This window comes from Caretta caretta, chromosome 2 (assembly GCF_965140235.1).
Source record: "Caretta caretta isolate rCarCar2 chromosome 2, rCarCar1.hap1, whole genome shotgun sequence".
Lineage (NCBI taxonomy): Eukaryota > Metazoa > Chordata > Testudines > Cheloniidae > Caretta > Caretta caretta.
Window position 1 is genome coordinate 115225884 of NC_134207.1, and position 26809 is coordinate 115252692.

The 26809-nt window shown below is 41.7% G+C and overlaps 1 protein-coding gene across 1 annotated transcript in view; it reads left to right on the forward strand.

Moving 5' to 3' along the window:
• Positions 1-26705, forward strand: part of MAK (male germ cell associated kinase) — a 56990-nt gene extending 30285 nt beyond the window's left edge. The window contains exons 12-14 of the mRNA XM_048839832.2: positions 10500-10631; positions 19743-19850; positions 24674-26705. Coding sequence (XP_048695789.1) covers positions 10500-10631; positions 19743-19850; positions 24674-24828 — 395 coding nt within the window. The 3' untranslated portion in view covers positions 24829-26705. The remainder of the gene's footprint in view (positions 1-10499; positions 10632-19742; positions 19851-24673) is intronic.
• The last annotated feature ends 104 nt before the right edge of the window (positions 26706-26809 follow it).

Sequence of the window (26809 nt, forward strand, 5' to 3'; positions counted from 1 at the left end):
CTTCAAGTAATCCTTTTTAAAAGAAGCAGTGTTGGCGAAATCATTTGGAAATGGAACAGGGCCAGGAGCTAAGAAAGCCCACAGACTGGTAGTGGCACTGGACAAGTCTACTAGAAACTGAATGAGTCGTCTTCTTCTGTTGCTATTGCTAGGAGTCCCTGTGATAAAGATCAGAAAAGGAAATCCTCCTGAGGTTCTATGTCTAGAGCCAACACTTTACGTTTTGGTAGTGACTCAGCTGGTAGGGTAGGCATCATTTTCCAGTTCTTGGTGGTGTCCGTCTCTGTGAAAAAAGCCAATCTGCAGGAAAAAGACTCCTCTAAGCCAAGTATTTTTAAGGAGCCAGTGCTTTGACATATATCCGCATAGGAAGGTGTGGAGATGTTCCTCCTCGGATCCGGATGAGCTGTTTCTGAAAGTGAGACTTCAAGGAACCATCGAGACGAAGGAATGCTATGAAACTAGTGACTAGTAGCAGTGTGGTACTGCAGCAGTTAATAGTCAAGGCACAGATTCATAGATCCGATATGTCCCTAGTTCAGCCAGAGGTTGATTCAGTTTACAGTAATGGAAAAGGAAGGAGATGTACTGAAACAGTCCCAGATATGTGTTTTTTGGAAAAGAGAGGTCATGTAAAATAGTTTAGAATTTCTTCTCTACTGCCATCACTTAAAAAGCCTTCTGCTTCCCCAGAGAATTTTTCTCCAATGTCCCATATCCAACAAGTACAGTATTATCTTCAGTTCCTTCTGAACTGAGAATAACCTTGGATCAGAAGAAGAAAATATGAATTGTGAACCAGATCTGCAGAAGGAGTATTAGAGGGACACACACAAAAAAGATGGGGCGTTGCTCTATTTTGGATTAAGAAAAATAAACAGTTTTTATTGTGGATTTCTGTGTATGATTAAGATCCATGTACAGCACCAATCCAGTTAAATTTTACAATAGTTATTGTCGCTTAAGAAAACAGCTTTTTCACTATCTTCAGTAAAGGTTCATCTCTCAGCCATATCAGCACAACATGTACCTATGGAGAACAAATCAATATTTATTAATAATGTAGTTAAAAGGTTTTTAAGAGGCCTCAATAATTTATACCTTCCAATAAGACATCCTGTGCCATCTTGGAATTTAAACATAGTGCTCTCACATTGATGAGACCTCCCCTTGAATCTTTGGCAAGCTGTAATTTATTTTATTTGTCTATTAAGACAGTGTTTTTTATAGTCATCGCCTATGCAAGACATATACGTCAACTACGTGCATTAATGGCTGATCCATCATTCACTGTTTTTCATAAAGATGAAGTAGTGCTTTGTACACACCCTTGATTTTTACTAAAAGTGATCTCAGATTTCCATATAAACTAGTCTTCAATTATATCAGTTTCCTTTCCCAAACTCCAGTCTCACAATGGAGAGGTTAAATTACATACTCTGGATGTTAAAAGGGCTTTAGCCTGGTATTTAGACAGGACCAAACAGTTTAGATTGTCCCTAAATTTGTTTATCAACTGAGGCCTGGTCTACAGTACACAGTTGTTTTGGAATTAGCCGAGTTACTTCGAAATAAAACTGATTCCGTCCACACGACCAAACCAGTTTTTTCTATTTAAAGGGCTCTTTAATCTGATTTCTGTACTCCACCTCGGCAAGTGGAGTACCGCTAAACTTGAGATCGCAGTTCCGGGTTACAGGTACTGTGGACACAATTTGACGTTATTGGCCTCCGGGAGCTTTCCCAGAATGCTCCCTTGTGACTGCTCTGGACAACACTCTCAATTCTGATGCACTAGCCAGGTAGGCAGTAAAGGCCCCGGGAACTTTTGAATTTCCTGTTGGGTCACCATCAGCACAGGTGACCATCAGCACAGTCCACCATCACAAGAGACCACACAGTCCCGGATTCACAGATGAGCTCCAGCATGGTCCGAACGGGTGGTACTGGATCTCATCGCATGCTGGGGAGACGAATCTGTTGTGGTAGAACTACGTTCCAAAAAAAGAAACGCAAATACGTACGCTAAAGTCTTCAGGGCCACGACAGAAAGAGGCTACTCCAGGGACACAGAGCAGTGTCGTACAAAAATCAGGGAGCTCAGGCAAGTGTACCAAAAAGCCAGGGAGCGCGAACGGGCACTCTGGGTCACAGCCCCATACATGCCGCTTCTACCATGAGCTGCATGCAATTATGAGGGTTGACGCCACCACTACCCCGCCACTCTCCGTGGACACCTGCAAGAGGGGAGTAGCACGGAGCGAGGAGGATGAGTTTTTGGAGGAGGAGGATAGTCCATAGGCGGCAAGTGGGAAATCCATTTCCCCCCCCCTAGCCAGGAACTATTCTTAGCGCTGGAGCCAATAGCCTCGCCCTACTCCCAAGGCATGCTCCCGGACCATGACCCTGGAGAAAGCACTTCTGGTGAGTGAGAGCTTGATCGGAGCCACGTAGTGGGGGGTGGGGGGAAACCCAGCTGTGCTGGGCTGTTCGTGTTTAGTTTAAAGGGCTCATCCTTACTCAGAGCCTCATCGGAGCCATGCGGTGGGTGTGTGTGTTGGGGGGGGGGTATTGTGTGAAGCGATCATCCCAGAGAGCCTGCAGGCCCTCCTTTTATATGGCAAACCCACCAGGCATTTTGCTTGCTATGGGAAAGGGGGCCCAGCAGTTCGAAAGCATTGAAATGAATGCGGAAGTAGCAGAACCCAGCGTGTCCCTAGGGCTTACCATGGCTGCCTGCAAGCTGAATTCTGTTGCCCAGCCACATGTGATGGCTTACTCACACCAAAGTGGCAGGCACTTCAGTGTAAGAGGCAAAATGCGACCTCGTACAGAAAGAACATGTGCTGTGTACTATGAATTGCCTGTTTCACTGAGAAAGTGTGTCCCCTTTGTTCTCTAAAATGTATCTTTTAACATACTACCCTCCCTTTTTCTCCTCCCGCAGCTGGTGCAAATGTTTCAATGCAGCCCCTATCTACTCTGTCCCAGAGGCTGGTTCAGATTAGAAGGCAGAAAAAATTAATTCGGGACTACATGTTTGCCGAGCTCATGCAGTGCTCCCACACTGATAGGGCCCAGCTGAATGTGTGGAGGCAAACAAGTGCAGAGTCCCATAAAGCATTACACGAATATGAAGAGAGGAGGGACGTGAGCGATGAGAGCAGGCAGGATGCTATGGTCAAGCTCATGGGGGAGCAAACTGACATGCTCCACTGTATGGTGGATCTAATGCGGGAAAGGCAGTAAGACCACAGACTGCCGCTGCAGCCCTCCCTCCATCCCAAGTTCCATAGCCTCCTCACCCAGACGCCCAAGAACACAGAGGGGGAGGCTACAGGGACCCACACAGTCAACCCTAGAGGACTGCACAAGCAACAGAAAGCTGGCATATCCTAAATTTTAATTTGGTTTCTGGACTTGTCCTTCCCTCCTCCTCCACCCCCCTAACCCAATCCTCCCCCCACCCCCAGCCGTCTAGCTTCTGATTTCTCTCAATGTTTTGTGCAACAAATAATAAAGAACGTTTTTTAAACAATTGTGACTTTATTTCCTTTCATATATATATATATATAGGGGGCGGGTAACTTTAAGAGAAACAAACACAACTGTCACACCATACCCTGGCTAGTCATGAAACTGGCTTTCAAAGCTTCTCTGATGTGCAGCATGCCCTGCTGCGCTCTTCTAATGGCCCTGTTGTCTGGCTGTGTGAAACTGGCTGCCAGGCGAGTTGCCTCAACCTCCCACCCCGCATACGAAATCGTGCACCGTCTGCTGAAAGCAGTATGGCGTCTGCACACCAAAAAGGTGCGAAATGATTGTCTGCCGTAGCTTTCATGAAGGGAGGCGCGACTGACGACACACACCCAGAAACACCCGCGAGAATGTTTTTGCCCCATCATGCACTGGGAGCTTAACCCAGAATTCCAGTGGGCGGCGGGAACTGTGGGATAGCTACCCACAGTGCACCGCTCCGACATTCGATGCTAGCCTCAGTACTGTAGACGCACTCCACCGAGTTCACGCATTTTAGTGGGGACACAGAAGACCGAATGTATAAAATCGCTTCCGAAAATTTGAATAGAATAATTTTGAAATGATATCGTACTGTAGACGTACCCTAAGAAAGAACAAGGGGAAAGCTATATCTGTACGAATGCTAGCGTTAGAGTATGTATTAATGAAGCTTATAAACTGATGGGGCTGCCCATTCCTCAGGGAATTAAAACACATTCTACTAGACAGAAGGCAGCCTCTGTGGGTTTTTCTAGGTATGTTCCTCTGAGAGATTTTTATGGCAGCAACATGGAGTTCTTTTTATACCTTCTCTAAATCTAAGGAATGATATTTAGATCTGATCAGGGCCGGCTCTACGATTTTTGCCGCCCCAAGCAGTGAAAAAGCTGCCGCCGCAGACAGCAAAAGGAAGAAGCTGCAGCCAAATTGCCGCGGCGACGGGCGAAACCAAGAAGCTGCCGCTGCGGCCAGAGGAACTGCCGCCCCTTTCTAACTGCTGCCCCAAGCACCTGGAGCCGGCCCTGGATCTGATGCAAGATTTGACAAGGCAATACTGCAGTCCTTATTCACTTAGCATTCTGTCATCCCACCCACCTGGGTCAGAGTACTGCTTAAGCTATGTCAGAAGTGGGAGTATGCAGAGGGCACTCGAAAGAAAAATGAAGGTATTTGCCTCTGAGCCTCTTTGAGGTGGACTCTGCATATTGACACTTCCTGTCTGCCTTTCCTCACTACCTTGGAGTCCTACTTACCAACGGGCTTGGAGTCATAGATAAAAGAACTGAAGTGGCTGGAGCACCACGCCCCTTTATACCTTTGCCCTGGGACCCTGGATGCTCACTGATGGGAAGGATAAGGGAGGTGCGTGAGCACTGCAATGGCTACCGCTAGTTAGAGCGCTACCATTCGGCTCCCTTAGTCAGAGCATTGCGTAAGTGTGAATATGTGTAGTGTTTAGATGTTGCTTGTAATTATTAGAATTGGGAGCACCGGCTGTTGGGAGTCTGAAAGGACAGGAAACAGGAAGGAAGGGGAAGGAGTTGAGAGGCTGGGAGAAAGCTACAGAGGGTGCAGCAGCAGCTTGGTAAAGAGGTTTCCACTTTGAAAATAAAGTCCTGTTGAAGCTTGTTAGTACCTTGCCTGGTTGATACATCGTTTTGGCAACAGATGGATCTTCTGCCTCTGAACCCACCTCCACCCTTTCTGCAAAGCCCATGTGAGCCTCCAATTGTTTTTACTACCTGGATCCATATGTTTGAGACTTACCTGCTTGCAATCAGTGCTACAGAGATTTCTGAAGTAAGAAAGCGTGCTCTGCTAATCCACTGCTGTATATTTTACACTTTTCCCCCTGCAGATGATAAATATGAGACTGCACTCACTGTATTAAAGAATTTTTTTTTGTGCCAAAAGTGAATGTAGTAGCTAATCGCTACAGATTTCACCAGCATGAGCAGAAGCCAGAGGAAACTATTATGCAGTATATTGCTTCTCTGAGGAGTCTGATTGTAATTTGTGATTTTTGGGAATATGGCAGATGAGATGATTAGAGACCAGCTCATTGAGAAAACAACCATGCTTCATGTAAGAGAACGCTTGCTTCTAGTACCACAACTTACACTAGAAAAAGCAATAACCATTGCTACTCAGATTGAGTCAGCTACAGCTGAAGCCAAAATAATGAGCATGGATACAGGAGTCACAGTCCAGGCTATGACTCCTTTGCAGAAAAGTTCACTACCACTGCAGACACAATTGCAAGAGGAAAACTAATGAAAAACCACCGAATCAGCAAATTCAAAATACAGTAAAAGCATGTTTTCGTTGTGGATCCCCACAACACCTTGCAAGCTACACAGGGTGTCCGGCAAAAGTAGCTCAGTGCAATCATTACAAAAAGATTGGACATTTTGCTAAAGTATTTCGCAGTAGCCAGTTCAATCAACAGGTGCATGCAATTACAATACCAGATGTTACTGTGCTCAGTGTGGACAAAATCACTACTGCACATATTCCAGAACAGATAAAGTGCACTGTAAATGTTTCCACCATACCCTCAGGCAAACAACACTTTATTCAGCTAATGTTGGATACTGGCTCATCAGTACCTATACTACCTAATTCCATCTGCATTACTTTAAAGATGTGCCTCTTACTGAACCCAAACTTCACTTGGTGTGCTATTTGAAAAACCATATTCCAGTACATGGCTGCCTGCCAGTAATAGTTACTTTTGGTGATTGCTGTGTAACTGCAGAGTTCTACATTGTCCACAAAAGCACTCCTATCCTTGGCAGAGATTTATTGGCTGCTTTAAATCTTAGGGTAGTTTAATGGACGAATTGATCTTCCTCAGCAAAGCACTCTTGCGGTATACACACCAGTTTCAGCTGGGACCCAACACCAAGTTGAGGAGAAACTCGGCTGTGCTTATGGGTTTCTGCATGAAGTGGAAATGAGGAATAACGTGATGCCTGTACGACAGAAATTACAGCGCTTACCATTTTCAGACAGGGAAGCTGTTTCAGAGGAACTTAGAAAACTTGTTCAAACGGACATTATTGAAGAGATCGACTCCTCGGAATGGGTTTCACCTATAGTAGAGACGCAGAAGAAGGGTGGAGGCATTCGCCTTTGTGTGGACTTTAGGGAGCCAAATAAAGCTATTGTGATTGGCAGCGATCCTCTTCCTCACATAGAAGAAGTATTTGCAGAACTACGTGGAGCAAAGATGTTTTCTACTCTTGATTTGCAGAGCGCATACCATCAGGTTATGTTGCATGACGATAGCAGAGCCCTCACAGCATTTATTACACATGAGGGACTATTTCATTTTAAACGTGTTCCATACGGTCTCGCATCTGCCCCAAGTGCCTTTCAAAAATTATGTAATTGATTCTGAAGAATCAACATGGAGTTCAGTGCTATCTGAATGATATTATCGTGTTTGGAAATACTTCTGAGGAGCATGACAATAACCTGCATCAGTACAGCAGGCCTCCAGCTCAATAGGTCCAAATGCAAATTTAGACAAACTGAACTTTCCTTTTTGGGGGATACAATTTCAGAGGCTGGACTAAAACCTGATCCAGATCATATCCTGGCAACTTCAAATGCTCCTCCTCCAACAGATTTGCAAACCTTACGTTCCTTTTTGGGTCTTACCTTCTGGTATGCAAAATTCATTCCCAATTATGCTTCTGTCATTGAACCATTATGAGAATTACTACAGAGAAGTTCAACATTAGTTTGGACAACGGATGCACAAGCTAGTTTCGAAATGGTGAAAGACTCGATTGTACATAGTCCAGTACTTGCACTATTCAGTCCTGCATTGCCCACAATTGTAACTACTGATGCTTCTGATTATGGACTTGGGGCTGTTCTCACACAACTGCATGAGGACAACACAGAGAGGACTGTTGCATTTGCTTCAAGGACACTAAGTAATGCTGAGAGAAAATATTCTACAGTTGAAAAAGAAGCACTTGCTTGTGTCTGGGCTACTGAAAAATGGAGAACTTACCTGAAGGGTCGCATGTTCAAGTTGTGCACAGACCACAGCCTTTTGACGACGTTGCTCGCCACGAAAGGACTGGGAAGAGCAGGATACCGTATTGCTCGATGGTCTGCAAGACTACTCGTTTTCAATTAGGAACTGGAATATAAGCCTGGAAACCAAAATGTGGATGCTGATTGCCTTTCTTGCCTGCCGTTGCCTTCACCAGATGGTCCACCGGAGGATGAGGATGTAGTGCTTACGCTTATTACAAGTGCTCTCACTGCAGTTACAAGAGAACAATTTCAAGCTGCTTGTTCAACAAAAACTATGGGAATTTCTGATAAAGAGATGGCCCAGTCACCCTAAAAACCTTGACCCAGTTTTGCTGCCTTATTTTAGAGTTCGGGATGAACTTTCTTTGTTTGATGGCTGTGTGCTATGAGGTACACACCGGCTCCTTGTGCCAGATGAATTACAGTCAAAACTCATACACCTGGCACACGATACTCATCAAGGAATTGTCAGAACCAAACAACAACTATGGGATCTGTATTGGTGGCCAGGGATGGACTCTCAAACTGAACCACTCATAAAATCCTGTGTCGCTTGCCAAATGCATGATAAGACAGCAGTGACATGTACCCCTCCATTACAGCCTGTTTTTCTTCCTGAATCTGCATGGGGGAAAAAAGTGGTGATTGACATTGTAGGACCCTTTGATACTGCTCCAATTGACTGCCTTTATGCCATCATTTTAATAGACTATTTCAGTAAATGGCCTGAGGTAGCATTTACATTGCAAATCTCTTCTGCTACAGTAATTAAGTTCCTCTCTTCAGTTTTTAGCAGGGAAGGTAACCCCAAAGAACTGGGTTCAGATAATGGTAGTCAATTTACTTCCCTGGAGTTTGAAGCTTTTCTAGCACAGAGGAACATTTTACACAGAAGGTCATCCCTGTATTACCCTCAAGCCAATGGGGAAATCGAACAGTTTAACAGAAGTTTGAAAGAGAGTTTGCAAATGGCTAAACTGGAAGGGCGATTGTGGATACCCTTCAGTACTGATTTCTTGCAAGCATACCAGGCTACATGACATGCCACAATGCAAAGATCACCCGCAGAGTTACTGCATGGGAAACAGATGAATACTAAACTGAACATTGCTGGATTGTTAAAGGCATGACCTGATGCCCCAAACGAGGATGATGTGAGAAAAACAGTTGAACAGAACCAAGCAAAGTCTAAGGCTTTCACAGATAAGCGGTGGGGTGCTAAGGAACCAAAGTTTGAGTGTGATTCCTTTGTTAGAATACAAAAACCTGGAATTTTATGCAAAGGGGACCATAAATTCACAGCTCCTCTTAAAATCATAGAGAAGAAGGGACCTTACACCTATCGACTTTCTGATGGGCAGGTATGGAATGCTTCTTATCTTGCACCTGCCTATGCACCAAGAGGAGATTATGCCAACACCCAGTCTGCATTGGATGACTTCACTGTAGTACCAACACAACAAGACATTGCACTGGAACCGGGGATTGAGAGATGGCCTGTCAGACCCAGATGACCACCTATCTGGACTAGAGACTATGTTATGTAGTATCTACAGTGTTTTCAGTGTAATATTTCTGCCAACAGTATAGTGTCTTGTTTCGTATTTGTTCCTGTAGTTAGAACGTTTGTTTTAATTGGGAGAGTTTCTTAAGAGAGGAGGGAATGTGGTGTTTAGATATTGCTTGTAATTATTAGAACTGGGAGCACTGGCTGTTGGGAGTCTGAAAAGATAGGAAACAGGAAGGAAGGGGGAGGAGTTGAGAGACTGGGAGAAAGCTTCAGAGGGTGCAGCAGCAGCTTGGTAAAGAGGTTTCCACTTTGATAATAAAGTCCTGTTGAAGCTTGTTAGTACCTTGCCTGGTTGATACAACAATATGCAGAGTTCATCTCAAAGAATCTCAGTTATAGGTAAATAATCTTCATTTGCCAACTAAATGAGTTTGTTATTCACTTTGCAAAAAGTATAGTTGAGGCCTTTCCAGTGAATTCCCTGCTGGGAAGAAAAAAGTCAATTCCTTAATGTCAGATGAAGGCCCAAAGACTCAAGAATGTTAATCTCCAAAGAATGTGTGTCTGCCTATAGATAGCCCAGTTGATAAATAATCTCAATTTCCTTCATTTTTCAAGGACATTTCTAATATTCCTCTGGTTCAGAGCCACATTTTTGATATGAAGACTGTATGAATGTATTCATCCAAAAATAGAAACCAACTTCAGCTTGTAAGAAAATCATAGCACCAAGGCAGATTTTTAAAAAAATGGTATTTAATGGTCTTTCTAAATATTAAATCTGGACACTTATCTGTTACTTTAATTCTGCTAGATCTGGGTACTGCTTTCATGCTGTTTAATCACATCCATCTCTTTCAATACATCTGTGTTTTAGAAATACAGTACCAGTTTTTCTTTTATTCGCAGGAAGCCTAATATTTTGCATACCCCTTTTGTGGTTGTAACTGTTCAATGGTTTTATATTTCAGCTGGGAAATACAGCACTTGGTAGCACATAATTTAACTTTTATGTACATAACAAATGGCTGTTAATTACTTGATTGCCATAAAAACTTTACTACATTTTTAGTATTTTGTTTGACTTTCATTTAACTATAGTAGCTCACATTAAGGCAGACTTTTACAAAGTTAAGATCAGTTGTCTCTGGAGCTGTTAAAAGTTTATCTTATATATTTGATCATTACAATTCTCTCTGTACTAGTCTTTTTAGGGTTCAGTTGTAAAACCTAAGCAGTGTGCATTGTTCTTTGAGTTACAGGAAAAAAGTTTTAGTTCTTTGTAACATCATGTAAAGTCTAAATACTTTTAATGTACTGTCAAGGTGTTCTTCCATTCTTAAGATTTTAAGTGCTTAATACGTTGCCTTTTGAAGTTGACATTCACACTCTTTAAACTTATTGCTTTTCCAAGGTGTAAATCCTAAGAATGTCTCCTTAGTAGCAGCCAGTAAAGAAGGCTCTCAAGGAATCTGGAACAATTCATTGTTTTCTAAACCACTAGGGCCTACTGGAGGAGGTCTGTCTTTTAACAGAACGAATGCAGGTAATTCATAATTACAATAAGTACTATTGTGTATATACTGGATTATTTTGTGTTAATTTTTGTTTAAAATTAATTTAGGTAAGGTCTTCTAGCTTCCAATTGTTTCACTGTGTTCTTGCTTTTCTCTTTTAACGTGTATCCCCTGAAAAGAACAGTGTACTCTATATTTATATGCCAAGGTATATATTTTCATTTCAGGGTGTGGAGAAAGTACATGCTATATAAGTCCAATTATGGAGCTCTGCCAGGAAGAATTTGAGTTCTAATCCATCAGAGCCATTAACTCACTGTGTTAATTTAAGCAAGTAATTTGACCTTATTATTCCTAGTCAATTTGAACTGGAACATTGGGTAAAAGAGCAGTTCCTCATATGGAAAAAAAAGAAAAAAAAGATGCTTGGTGTGAGCTCATATCATAAAAATAATGTTTACAGAGTGCTTTGTTTGCGGATCTCAAAGCAGTTCTCAAACATTGAGCCTGCCAACCTTCCTCAAACAAAATAGTACTTTACTGCACGAGTAATCCTGCTTTCTTCAATAAGGTTGTTGGAGTAATGTACTTCACAATATGAGTAAGGATGGCAGAGTCTGGCTTTCACTGATTAAGCGTCACACAACTACTGAACTATATGATAAGTACAGTATCCCCATTTTACAGGTGGGAAAATTAGGCACAGAGAGGTGAAGTGACTTGTTTAAGATCTCTTAGCAAATTAATGTCAGAGCCAGGACTAGAGACCAGGGCTCTTAGATTCCCAGCCCTGTATTCTATCCATAAGACCACATTGTTACTTTTTTATGATTTTAGATAATAAAGTAATAATTTAGAACCAGTTTCTCAGCTGGTGTGGTTAGGTGTTCCTCTATTGATTTCAACAGAGCTATGCTGATTTACATCACCAACTGAATATCTGGCCCTAAAATTTTTGTAGCAGTCTTCATCCTGAAGGATCTTTGAGTTTTAAATACTATGTAGAGGTCTCACTTCCTTGCAACTGCAATGCCCCGTCTAATAAGGGGGAGTGTGGTAGCCAATCTGTGCCATCAACAATACAGGGTTTTCTTTTTGAAAGTGAAGCACATACTATCTGTCTGAAATTACATGAGTCGTGTTTGGTAGGAAGAAGGGCATTACCCACACTGGAATTTTTCACACAATATGAGGGGCATCTCTTTCAAATATCTATCATAGGTACTTACGTGACCCCTTCACTATAGTTTCTGAGCACCTCAAAATGTATTTATCCTCACAATACCCCTGTGGTGCTATTATCCCTATGCTACAAATGGGGACATGAGACAGGCAGACAGAAAGACAAAGGGCCAGATTTTCAAAAGTATTCAGATGCATAAAGATGCAGAGCGGCACCTAGGGGGATTTACAAGAATGCTGAAGCAGGTTACGCACCTAACTTCCATTGAAATAAATTGGAGTTAGATACCTAACTTGCATAGGTGCTTTGGAAAATCCCAGTAGGCACGTCTCTAAACCTAAATACTTTTGAAAAACTTGACCTTGGGCAAGTCATTTAGGACAAGTAGTGAGTCTTCAGTGGAGCATGGTCAGGTCTGCAGTCTCAGGCTAGCACCTGAACCACTGAACCATCCTTTCTCCTTTAAATAGTGCCATGGCATTTTCAGTGACTTCACTTTAACCTTTTATTGAAAGAAGACCCCTTCAATCAACAGTACTTTCCCCCTTAATAACATGATGGGGTAATGCTTCAGTATTGATTGGTAGGAGAGTGCCATCTAAAGAACCAGTGGACCTATTTCCTCGAATACCTGGGCTTTTCTTGAAGGTCTCCAGTCCTAGCAGTGACCTGCCTGAATCCATTTTAGCTTATGAAATCGGACAAGATCACAGCTCCAGGCTATAAGAATATGAAATGAAGCTGAATAATTCTGTTCCAGATAAACTAAAAATCAATGCATTATATATATATATGTATAATGAAATGAAATGTATGAAATGGACACAATCAACCTAAAAATCCCACTTCTGTCTGGAAAATTTTACCTCCAATAACTATAACTGAAAGAATTTAGAGAAGAAATACTATTTATTTTCTGTTTGTTTACTTTGTGCATTTGATAGCACTTTCCAAAGCTATTTTCACCATTTCTCCTTTATAGTTCATCAGTTTCTTGTCTGGCTCTTTTATACACCAAAACCAGGGTAAAACGCATTTAAGAAAGACAGATGAAAATATGTTTGGTAAAACACAGACATTGGCAGGGGTCCCAAAGGCAGGTACGGCCACTGAAACTCCTTTTTTTTTAAGTCATTAATTTTTTTTTTTTTACTTATTAGATTTCAAGTTGTCATTGCCCCTTAACTGATGAAATTAACCAAATTAAGTTTGTTACTTTGGAATGGTATTTTTCCTTTCCCTCAGTGTAACCATAAAACATAACAATTTAAGAGCAGGTTAGTTTCAAATGATGAGGCACTCTCTCTGTGCAGAATTATAGGGTTAGGTTCAGTTAGGCCTGCAGTCTGACTAGCTAACCATGCTTGAGTGATTTATTATATTTACATTGGTGATCAATTATATTCTGCTTCCCTTGAGTAGAAGCCTGGTGGTGAGTTCAGTAGCACCATTTCCTACTTTAGGGTAAGGCCTTTTTGCAAACATAGGTCTGAAGTCATAGTTATAAAGGTACTTTAAACACTCATTCTCACCTGTTTTGATTTCAGTGTTTTCCCCTATTTCTATTTACAAATCACCTAATCAATTCTTCATCTACATTTTCTGAAGGACTTTTTTTCTTTCGTTCTTTCGTTCTTCTGCCTTCTCTGCAGAAGAAAACATAATTAAACCAATTGAAAAACTATCATGCAAAGAAAGGTTGAATGAAAATTTAGAGGCTCCAAAAGGTAATTTATGGCAATTATAGCTTGGGATAGATGATTCTTTGCAGGTTGCATAGTTATGTCATGCATTTTCTTATTTTGCTTTTCTTGTAACAGTTGCTCTTGTATAATGCATTCCAAATGATCTTACACTTTTGTTTCAGTTTTAATCGCTATTATTCCATGTTGTGGCAAACCCTGCCCTCCCTGTAAAAGTGAGGGATCCCAGTTGCAGAGGGATCATTTTGGTTTTGCTGTGCAGGGGGGAGGGATATGGTGAGAGGAGGGAATGCAGGGGATCTGCTTGCCACTGAGTTGTGTTCCATAAACTCTCTTATAATGGCAGGGGGGATTGAGGACACAGCTGGGGTCAGTCAGTCTGCGATTGTTTACTTGCGCATGGAGCAGGCTGAAGGATTTTCCCCATTGTGAACTTCGCCCACAGTAGTTTGTGTCAAGCAGGTGAACTCCAAATATATGAACATATTTAAAGAATTCTTTTAGTGTTTCATACTGAAATACTGGGCCACATCTTTTTTCTATCTGTCAAGCTCTAGTAAACATGCTTAGTTATTGATCCTGCCCCATTAAAGTTAATGGGAGCTTTACTGTGTACTTCAGTGGGTTCAGGATCAAGTCCTTAGTGGAGGTGGTCCTGTGACAGTGGGAGGGGAAGGCAGTCATTTCCATAGGACTTAGGCCAACTTGAAAACCACCCAGTAGGCTGTCCTCAATTACACTAGTGCCGCCTCAGAAATCTGAGGACAGAAATTTGACATATAGTTATTAAATAATATTTAAGGCTGTCTGACTTGTTAGAATCTTTGTGCCCTGGTGCTAGCCCTGTTCTGAAGCCAGAGAGTATTTCACCACCATAATAATAAACCACAACAGCTTCTGCAGTAATAGGCTTTTGGTGTGCTGCATTCAGCCAAGTGCCTTAAGCACCACAGCACTGGTGCTGTACTAAGGCACACCCTTGCTTAGCTCTCCGCTTTGGAGTATGTCTTATGAATTTTAAATTATTCAGTTAAAATGTTGGTTGGTGTTTTTAACAATTTGGTGGTGGGAAAGTATTGATCTGCTATGTTCTTCCACTAAGACAGAGAGTTCCTAGTAGAAGGAGAAGAGAAAATAATGGGGGGAAATTTATAAGTATTTTTCTGTACTACAGATAAACTCTGATAATATAAAAGGCTGTGTGCACACTAAAATTACGTGGCCAAAATGTTCCAAAGTTGCTAACACCAGTGTATGCAAGAGAGTCCTGTTGTTGTCAAGGTCAGAGCAAGTGTCCATGACATAGTGCTTACAGTGCCAGCATTTATAGGACTTTTGTCTCCACTAGGGCTGCTTCACATGCACATTTTCATGATGCAGCGAATCCTGTCTACATTAACACTTGCTCTGTTCTGCCACCTGTGTGACTGCACTATTGCTGGGAAATGGGTATGAAGTTTTCTAGGGGAGAAGCACATGCATCTACGCCAGATGTTTTTATACTTTTGCAGCTTGCTAAGCAGATGCTAGCTGCAACTGTGCAGAGCAACTCCACCTGGTTACACTGATTTTACGTTGATGTAATTGCATTTACTGCAGTGAAATCACACTAGTGTAAGAGTGTGGAGAATATTGATGTGAAACAGAATGCCTCACACAGTACTCACTGCAAGCATCACAGAGCCTGTGGACTGTTTTCTGGCACAACAGGTGCATAATACCTAAGGAATATAATATCAGCTCTTCATATTTTTGGATTATTCCATTACTTGCTTCAGATGGCTCAATGGCTATGCCCTGCATGAGGAGCCATGCATGCATTGTGAGGGGCAGGGGTCACATCCTGGTACACCCTTACATATGCTGATACCATGACAGAGTCTATTAATGAAATGACAGACTTTATATGAGCTTTTATTGTCAAGGAGGGTACTGGCAGTACAAGACGCAGATTTCTGGGGGAAGTCTGGGATGGGGACTTTGCTGGTGTCGCTCTACAGCTTCCCCAAACTGTGGGGCGCATCTCCCTAGGGAGGTGTGGAGGAATGTGGAGCAGTGGGGTCTGGGTCAGCCCCCATGGGTGCGGGGATGGAGCACCACCTAACCCCTTCCCGCCCCCAGCTCTGCTCCAGTCCTGCCTCCAGCCATATCCCCGGCTCCTGGTCCTGTGCCTGGCTCCATCTCCAGCCTTCGCGCAGCTCTACTCCCACGCCCCGCACCAGCACCCAACTTCAGCCACTGATCATGGCTCCATTCCCGACCCATGGCCGAGGCTGTGGACAAGGCCGGGAGCAGAGCTGCACCTGGCTGCGGGCCCAGTTGCCAGCCCCCACCACAGCCCAGCTGTGGCTCCGTTCCTGTCCCTGGCCACAGCCCTGCTCCCGTCCCCAGACCCACCCCCAGCTGCGGTCCCAACCCCAGCGCCGTTATCCTTGTCCTCTTCCCCCACCCCTCCGCCCCCTGAGCTGCAGCCCCACTCCCAGCCCCGGCTCCAAGGGGTGTGGGGGGGTGCAGACAGGGATAAGGGGTGTCATGACCCTTAAAAGTTTGGGAACTGCTGATCTACAGTATAATTCAAGAATGGCTGGCTGAAGCACTCTTGCAGTATAGCTGGGGGTAACTTACATGCTGGAGGCTGTGTGTGAGCAGGCTAGGAGTGGTTGCTCTCATAGTGAAGCAGTGTAAAATGGACCCCAGGCAGGAGAACTGAGGGGACATGCTATCCAATAGTCCAGATTGTACCCTGCGTAATGTCCCAGGGCCATGTTTTGTTAAAGATTTATCCTTCATCTGGACTTTTGTGTCATTGATCTGCATTTCGGTGTGGGATGGGTTGGGGAGGTAGGGAAGCATGTATTGTTTCAGCTGCTCTCAGCCCTGCCCTGAATGGAGAGCTGAGGAGGTTGGCAGAAAGAGTACCACTTTTGCTGACTCCTGTACAGGGAGGTGTGGGGAGGGCACAACAGAGCTGAGACTAGCCTGTGCAATCTGCTCATAGATGTCTGTTTCTCTTGCTGGTCTTTCACTGTACTTGTACAGTCTCTTTTCCTCAGAGGCCAAAGAGATCCATGACTTCTTTCCTGCTCCAGGCAGGAATGTGTCTAGTAGCTCTTCCAGACAGGAATGTGTGTGGGCTGGCATGATTGCATGCTCACAGAAGTGGGCTTGTAGGTGTGCTCATCAGGATGGGCAATTAGGAAAAGGCATTTCAAAAACATACTGAGGATTTTAAAGAGAGAGGGTGGGTTCCAGTCTCTGTCTCTTGGGTAGTGGAGTTCCAAACTGTGACCAGAGTGACCTCTGGCCCAGAAATAGGGGCATTGTGGGATGGCTGCAGGAGAACTGTTAGGGTCAACACATGTGATTCAATGTCTACTCTCACACTGTGTCGATGGAAGGTGGAGCATGCTTTTTCATCTTTCAGTAAGGTGATGTTATTGTGTCACTGTAATGTGGAGGTTAGATCAGTGGGGGAGAGGTTTAGATGCAGATATGCACAACTAGATCGAAACAAGTCGACTTCAGTCAGTCTAACTTTGTAGTGTAGATTAGACCTTTGTATCCTAGCTGGACTCTAAGTAAAGATGCATACACACATTTTCTAAACAGATATCAGTTTCTTATATAAAATTGATACTTTGCATGGTTGTTGTACCATAAATAAGCTTTAAAGTGACCATGAAGAGCAAGTAAAGATCTGTTGGCTGCCTGAATCAAGCTCAAAAGTTTAAAACTTTGTACATCAGTGTATAGACCACCTAACCAGGAAGAAGAGGTGGATGAGGTTTTTTTTTTTAAACAGCTAACAAAATCATCCAAAGCACAGGATTTGGTGGTGATGCGGGACTTCAACTACCCAGACATCTGTTGGGAAAATAACACAGCCGGGCACAGATTATCCAACAATTTTTGGAATGTATTGGAGGCAATTTTTTTATTTCAGAAGGTGGAGACAGCTACCAGGGGAGAGGCTGTTCTAGATTTGATTTTGACAAATAGGGAGGAACTTGTTGAGAATTTGAAAGTGGAAGGCAGCTTGGGTGAAAGTGATCATGAAATGGTAGAGTTCATGATTCTAAGGAATAGTAGGAGGGAGAACAGCAAAATACAGACAATGGATTTCAAGAAGGCAGACTTTAGCAAACTCAGGAAGCTGGTAGGTAAGATCCCATGGGAAGCAAGTCTAGGGGAAAAAACAACAGAAGACAGTTGGCAGTTTTTCAAAGAGGCATTATTAAGGGCACAAGAGGAAACTATCCCACTGCATAGGAAAGATAGGAGGTATGGCAAGAGACTACCATGGCTTAACCAGGAGATCTTCAATTATCTAGAAATCAAAAGAGAGCCCTACACAAAGTGGAAACTAGGTCAAATTACAAAGGATGAATAGAAAAAACACAAATATGTAGGGACAAAATTAGAAAGGCCAAGGCACAAAACGAGATCAAACTAGCTAGACACATAAAGAGTAACAATAAAACATTCTACAAATACATTAGAAGCAAGAGGAAAACCAAGGACAGGGTAGGCCCGTTACTCAGTGTGTGTGGAGGGGAATAATAACAGAAAATGTGGAAATGGCAAAGGTGCTTAATGACTACATTGTGTCGGTTTTCACCAAGAAGGTTGATGGTGAATGGACATCTAACGTAGTGAATGCCAGTGAAAATGAGGTAGGATCAGAAGAGGCTAAAATAGGGAAAGAACAAGTTAAAAATTACTTAGCCAAATTAGACGTCTTCAAGTCACCAGGGCCTGATGAAATGCATCCTAGAGTACCCAAGGAGCTGGCTGAAGAGATATTTGAGCCATTAACGATTATCCTTGAAGTTATGGAGGATGGGAGAGATTCCAGAAGACTGGAAAAGGGCAAATATAGTGCCTATCTATAAAAAGGGAAATGACAATCCAGGGAATTACAGACCAGTCATCTTAACTTCTGTTCCCGGAAAGATAATGGAGCAAATAATTAAGCGATCAGTTTGCAAACATCTAGAAGATAATAAGATGGTACGTAACAGTCAGCATGGATTTGTCAAAAAAAAAATGTCAAATCAACCTGATAGCTTTCTTTGCTATGGTAACAAGCCTTGTAGATAGGGGGAAGTGGTAGATGTGGTATATCTTGACTTTAGTAAAGCTTTTGATACTGTCTCACATGACCTTCTCAAAAATAAACTAGGGAAATGCAACCTAGATGGAGCTACTATAAGGTGGGTGCAAAACTGGTTAGAAAACCGTTCCCAAAGAGTAGTTATCAGTGGTTCACAGTCACGCTGGAAGGGCATAATGAGTGGGGTCCTTCAGGGATCAGTTCTGAGGCTGTTTCTGTTCAATATTGTCATCAACGATTAAGATAATGGCATACAGAGAACACTTATAAAGTTTGCTGATGATACCAATCTGGGAGGGGTTGCATGTGCTTTGGAGGATAGGATTAAAATTCAAAATGATCTGGACAAACTGGAGAAATGGTCTGAAGTAAATAGGATGAAATTCAATAAGGACAAATGCAAAGTACTACATTTAGGAAGGAAGTATCAGTTGCACACATACAAAATGGGAAATGACTACCTATGAAGAAGGACTGCGGAAAGGGATCTGGGGGTCATAGTGGACCACAAGCCAAATATGAGTCAACAGTGTAATGCTGTTGCCAAAAAAGTGAACATCATTCTGGTATGTATTAGCAGGAGTGTTGTAAGCAAGACACGAGAAGTAATTCTTCTGCTCTACTCCGCGCTGATTGGGCCTCAACTGGGGTATTGTGTCCAGTTCTGGGCTCCACATTTCAGGAAGGATGTGGACAAATTGGAGAGAGTTCAGAGAAGAGCAACAAAAATGGTTAAAGGTCTAGAAAACATGACCTGTGAGAGAAGATTGAAAAAATTGGGTTTGTTTAGTCTGGAAAAGAGAAGATTGAGAGGGGACATAACAGTTTTCAAGTATGTAAAAAGTTATTATGAGGAGGAAGAAAAATTGTTTCTCTTAACCTCTGAGTATAGGACAAGAAGCAATGGGCTTAAATTGCAGCAAGGGAGGTTTAGGTTGGACATTAGGAAAAACTTCCTAACTGTCAGGGTGGTTAAGCACTGGAATAAATTGCCTAGGGAGGTTTTGGAATCTCCATACTGGAGACTTTTAAGAACAGGTTAGACAGACGCCTGTCAGGGATGGTCTAGATAATTAGTCCTGCCATGACCTCTCAAGGTCCCTTCCAGTCCTATGATTCTATGAAAATCTTGGCTTTGTAGGTGCTGCTTACAACCCGTCTGGAGGATATATCCCTTCCTTTCATAAAAAAGAAGTTGGATCAGCTGGACAAAGGATACAACTGGCTCCTCTTGGTGCATCAGCATCAGGTAAGAAGCATCTCTGTAACCCTATCATGTACTGCACCATAGGCACAGGGAAGGATGTTCAATTCCCATAATTTCCAAGGAGGGCTTTTAAGAGGGTTTTCTTTCTTTCTTTCTTTTTCCACTTGATATGTTGGACTGGATCTGTAATGGTGTAAATCAATTGGTGTAAATTGACATAACAGAATGAAGCTATGCTGACTGACATTTACTGCGGATCTGACTGATTACAATTTCAAAATGGCATGGACCTTCCACTAACAAAGTCAGGTATATGGTATCAGTAATAAATTCCAATTTTTAAGCTTCCATCTTGAAGTAGCCCCAAAGATTTCAGCATTATTTTTCAAATTTTTTTTAAATAAACGGCCCTCTGCTAAACAGCCTGTTTTGACTGGTCTCCTTGCATGGGCATTTAAGATGCATTCTGTTGTATTTTCATCTCATTGTGTGGGAGTTGGTTGTGTAAATCCTTGGGCTTTGAGATGAGAATATAGTGTTGGATGAGTGGAATATTACAAAAAATAATGCTGCTGTGGTAAAGAAAATTTCAAAGTAGCTAGGCTATTTTGTCTGACTTCTATTTTCTCTAATATAAATGGCTGACTATAACTACAGTTGATGTAGTTCTGCATTGTATTAAAGCATATGTGAAAGGAACCGTTACATTTTATCCTGCAGTATTTATGTACTTAGCTGTTTAAGACCAATACAACATTTTACTGCATATAACTTGTTACCTCATCTCATCTGTAATAGACATCGCATTCTGGGCACTAGAAAGATATTGGCAAACTGGAGGGAGGTCAGAGAAGACCAGGAAAAATGATCAGGAACAGGAGGAACTGACTTGTGAGGAATGATTTAAGGCCTTCTCCAAGTTCCATTGAAATCAACAAAAAGCCCCCCGCCCGCCCGCCCCCCCCCCATTGACTTCAGTGGGAATTGGATCAGGCCCCCCCCCCATTGACTTCAGTGGAAATTGGATCAGGCCCTAAAGGAACTCAGTGGGAATCATCATTACAGTTAAAGGGACTGTAACAGGCTGACAGTAGGTGTCTGGAAAACCCCATCTGTTGGCCTGTTTTGCTCCCACTAAAAGTATGAAATATGCTTTGCTGACTCACTATTTCAGGTGGTTCATTACTCCATACAGCTATAAGGGACATGGGAATGACTCTTAAAGGTACATCTATGCTACACACCACTGGTGTTGTCACGTAGGATACATGTAGCGACATGCTGCAGTGTAAAGCAGGCTGTGTTCACACTGCCACATGTAGCTATACTAATCAATGAAAGGCTCTGTCAGGAGGGAGGCAGTGGGATACTTACTGAAAATAGCAGTGTAGATGGGGTAAGCTGTGCTTGGGCTTATAGAGATCCATGTTGGGTACATACCCAGAGAGTTAAGACATATCTTTATTCACCTAAACCATGCCTCGTCGTCTACATTGTTATTTATACCTGTGCTGGGGTACATGCAGTGTATCTATTCTACGTACTGAAGGGAGTGTGTAGCATAGACATAGCCATAGAGAGAGAGAAAAGACCTAGGGCGTGGGCTGCTCAGTCCTGAGGTAGGAACCCTAGGAGCAGCAAAGCCTAGGGAACAGATTTGAGCTGTACTTCATTATCTTATTGTTGGTTTCTTGGTTAATAAAGTCAAACACAAAGAAGGGATGAGTTTTGATTCACCAGTTTGTGGATGTTGGTCTGTAACAGGTTGGAAAAGGCAGCTACTCACAAGAGAACACATGGCTGCACATTTTTGAAAGTTGTGAATGCCAAGAATGGAAAGGGATCATTTAGAGTGAGTCAAGGGCCATAACGAAAAGTTATAAGATGATAAGAAATGGAAGGTTTATTTTAAATATCAAGGACGAAAAACGTAGACTTGAAGAATAGGTCTGTGGATCTGGAAAGCTTGTTTCTCTCACCAACAAAAGTTGGTTCAATAAAAGACACGGTCTGACCCACCTTGTCTTTCTCATATCTTAGGACCAATACGTTGCTCAAAAGAAAAAAAAAAAAAAAACTTTGGCAAATTAATTAGGTTATGGAAACATCTCTGTAGAGAGGTAGAGGAAGCCCATTGCTTGGGACATTTTAAAACTAGACTGAACAAAATTATAATAATACATACTATAGGCCAGTGCTTCTCAAGCTACCTGATGTGGGGGACCGGCAATTTTTTTTCCCAATGTGCGCGCAGACCGGCAGCCGATGGCTCGTGGACCGGCACCTGTCCGCGGACCACCACTTTGAGTACCACTGCTGTAGGGGACAGTACTGTGTTGGCAGACAGATAATAATGAACTGGATGCCATAACCATTTTTTTTTCTCTACCTAGCTTCTCTGGTTAGAATACTACTTTTTTTGTAGCACTTTACTTTCTTCTCCCTATAACGTAAGCTTCTGGGCTTGTTGCTTCCTTTGATTTTCTAAAATAATTGTGCTCTCATCTATTTTCATTTATTCTGCCTATCATATCTTTTCACCATCAGTGACATTAAAAAGGTAAAGAAAAAATTAGCTTAGCTAAAATTAACCATCCAAAAAGTCTTTTGTCGTGTCTGGCTCAGGTGCTGTCATGTCAATAAGAGGCATGTATACAGCTTTGGTTTTTGGCATGCGAGCATGTCCTTGCTCTCTCAGCAAAGCTATGTATTATATCCATTGAACTCTGGGCAACCTTCTGGAGCAATATATCTTTGAGAAAACCACTGTGCTAATTCTATGAGTAAGCACCTTTTAAGGGTAACACTAATTTTCATGCTGTCTCCATGGGCAAGTCTGGCTTTCTTTGGATCACTGTAATGCTCAGTGTGTAAATCATATTTGATTGGCTCTGCCATGTCAGCCTTCTTGATCTGTTTGGTGGTTTTCTGCATGCTGTGATTGTGCCAGGAGGAATGCCTTGTGGCTTGGTTAGTTATACTGCTAATATAGACACTAATACAGAAATAACATATGTACCTCCTAGGTAATCAAAATATTAGTGTGAAGTTTTAATAACAAAATAATTTGAAATTCAATGTAAAAGTAGTTTCATTGTAACCTGGTTTTGTGGATCAGGAGGGGAGGTCGTAATAAGTGCTCATTTTTCAAAATGATAAACAGTGACAAGGTCTTTGAATTTAGGGTTTTGAAAATCAGAATCCACAAACAAATGTGTGGACACTAAAACAAAGGACTGCTAAAACCTTGCATTTGGCTCCCAGACTGTAAGTCATACATGCAAAGGGCCAGCCCCTATACATGACTACTTGCTCATCTTCCCCACTACCATCAGAATTCAATTTGAAGCCAGGTTGCCACTAACCCCTCTGGGGAGGGGTAGAAGGCACAGAGCTGTAGTTAATGCTAAAAGGATCAACATTATCTCCAATAGAATTCAGAATGGAAATAGTACTTGTGTGCTAGGGGAAGATATGTCCCCCAGTTTCACTTCCTTGGGGTGGCCTCTTCTAAATGCATGAATCCTCAACTATGTAGGGCAGTTGAAACTTGATGTTGAAAGATTCAGGGAGCAAGTGAAGTGATTCAAATGGGAGAAGAGCGATTTGGCTGTAGCAGCAGGGAAAAGAGATTATTTTGTCTGCCTCATATTGGATAGATGGAATGAAGAGAATTAGGAAGGCCAGAGAGTAGGAGTCCAGATGAGAGACCACCAAGCCATTGAACAGTTTTTAGTGCTAGGAGTAAAAGAGACAGGGCTTATCTGAGGAATGTCACAGAGGAAGGAGTGATGAGATACGGCTGGGAAAAAAGAAGGAAAGGGAAGAATCACAAATATCCTCAAAGTTGTGAGCTTGAGTGATGTGGAGCACAGAGTTGACAATGATCACAGGAAAAAAAGGAAGGGAATTGGATTAGCAGTGAAGTTTAGTTCTGTTTTAACCATGTTAAGCTTGAGAAGTGGCAAAACGTCCAAAAGGAAGTATCAGAAAAACATGGAGTGGGAAGTCTGGTCTGGGAGAATAGGGATGTAGAGGTAGATTGAAAGAGGTGTTATGAGAGATCGTAGGAGTTAATGAGGTCACCCAGATGCAAATGTAGAGTGAAAAAATAGGAAGACCAATGACCAAGCTTGAGACAATCAACAGAGGGATGGGAAAGGAGGAGAGAAAGAGAATCCAGCAATAGTAATACTGTAGGAGCTCTCAGCTGAGGAGGAGGAGGAGAACCAAGGAAGCAGAGTCACAGAAGTACAAAGTGAGAGGGTCTTCAGCAGAGGTGGGTGTTCCAGCAGACACCATTTTGATTCTTGACAAATCTGACCAACACTCAATAAAAAAAGTTAATATTTTCAAACAAGTTAAGACTCAATTATCAGACAAGTAAACACCCATTTTCAGTGATAACAGTGTCCACAGTGCAGATGTGTATATATATGCTGTAAAATCCAATTTTGGACTAAATTTCAATCTCAACACATTTTAACAGAGAACATTGGGGGGGGGGGGGATGCTTGTCAGATGAAAGTTGCCAGTAAGACACGTCATAATATATTTGCCTCTCCTGTATCCATGTAAGTAAAAACACTTTTTGGGAAACTTGCTTTAGACTTGATAGAAACCTTATATAGCCATCACTGTCTAGTTTAATAGATCTTTTATTGTTCAAGTGCAGTAACCCGTTAGTATTTCAAGATCAGTCACACTGAACAACCTTCTACTGAGAATGGCACAGGACTGTTAGCACCTTTTAATTCCATGAGTCACAAATAGCTAAGCTTTGGCTCTTTTCTCCTTTAAAATGGTGAGACATGTAACTTCTCATCCCCACTGCTTCTGACCTTTTGTTTGTTTCTTTCTTTCAGATTATTCTTGGAAAACCAAAGCTGCTCGTGCTCAATTACCAGGCCCTACTTACAATCCAGCTGCAAAAAACATGAATATCCTGACCCGCCCACCTCCAATTCAACCAGTACATGGAAGAACAGACTGGGTGGCCAAATATGGAGGACATAGATAGAAACCCTGGCTCATGGTGCACTTTTCATACAGGTTACATTGTCATCCTATGCTGGGAATCTGAAATGCATATTTTTCTTAAGACTATCCAACAATAGAAAGACTGGAGATCTTGTATTTTATTTCTTCTGCAGGTAATAAAATACATTTTACATAGCAATATTCAAAACTCTGGCTAAAAGATAGGATTTTATGAAATAGTGTATAAAGCATCTTGCCAACATGGAGAATTTGAACTACTAATAGACAAAGTGTAAATTTTATTAGAAAACTTTCTGCTGCCCCGTATACTCTTAAAATTGCTTGACTTTAATTTGTCCTATATGAGTAATCCTGCACTGGTGATTTGTGGAGTAACACTGGCTTGTTAATGGATGCTGCTTCCTTGTGCAAGTTCCTTTCTATGAAGTTGAACAGTGAAAGCACAAATATTTTTCTGAGGAGAAAGATATGCTGTGTTGTTAGCTAAACAAAGGGCCCAGAACTGAGCTAGATGTGTTTGGTGTTTCCTTAGGGATAATCTCTGCACAATTGTGTACATTGGTGAGCACTTACTCCTACAAATAGTTCATAGAACTATTCGTGTGTAAGTCCTCACCAACAAGAGAAAGGGTTGCACTATTTAGCTCTAAGTGGTGTAGTAGTGGGAGTTCGGAAACACAACTTACCAAGTAGTGAATGCTACAGTCATGGGGCCAAGGTACCCTAAGATTTTTTTTTTTTAAATCTGCTATTACAGTTAAGCTATGTGTATATTAGGCCACAATTCTGTAGCTTCCCCTCCCTCCGCAGCCCCCCACCGCCAACCCCATTGCTCAGTTGAAATCTTAATGAGGTTACAAAGAATCAAAGTTACACAGCATATTTGGCTTACTGACTAGCTAATTCACTAAAACACTAGCTAACTGGTTAGTTAACTCTCATTGAACTGTAGTGTCTTTTCTTAGTGACCATAAAATTGAACTATAGAATTCACCACTACTTACAAAAATTCACCAAACTACATAGACGAAATGAGACTGTTAGTGGAAGAAAAATTTTAAAATTGTTTTCCTTATTGAAGTAAGGATCCAACTCCTGGTTTCTAATAAATATACAAACTCCTCTGATGCCAATAGGAGTTATGCAATAGTCCAAGATCTATAAACTTGTCCATCAACACACTTCTTCTGATAGATTATATTTTAATATGGTAAATCAAGGACTTTATATCTTCCAATAAACGGTTGGATTTTTTTTAAATGTCATTCTGGGATGTGTGCTGTTAAAAACCTGCATTTAAATTAGAAATTGTAGACTTAATAGCTGCATTAAATCTGCCATTTTAAAGTCCAAAATGTGTATGTACTCTGTACTTTTAAAGATATAAAAACTGTTACAGATTGATCCAAGTATTGTAAAAAGTATTTTGTATAGATTTTATTAGTGTATAAAAAATTTTTAGTTCTTGTTGTAGACCTAATTTGCCATAATCCAGTGGTTATGTAATTTACAGGTGCTCAATTTAATCAGAGGCAGACTAGCCATAAAAGTCAACTATTTTGCTATGAAAACTTCACCTTAAGTAATAACTAAATAAAATGTCACCATGTAATACTGGAAAAGTTGTTAATAGTATCTATAGTGTGATGTAGGAATTTCTGATTAGTAGTGTACTACAGAGGACTTCAATCCCATGTTGTGTTTTTCTTTACTGGTTTGTCAGTCCTTCCAAACTAATCTTCCTTGTATTATTTAAAGGCAGTTTTTAATACGCTATTTAATTACTGGTTACATTACTAAAGGACAGACAGACTTTCAAAACAGGCCTGGTTCATTAGTGCACTGTGAATTGGAGAGCACTGACTTCATAATAAAGATCACTTCTCAGGAGTACAAGATAGTGGTTTACAGTCTTTTTTAAATGTTTTTTAAATTGTTTTCTAAGTCAAAAAACCATAATAAATGGCTGGTGAAAAGTCACTTAGGGCAAGAGATTCTGA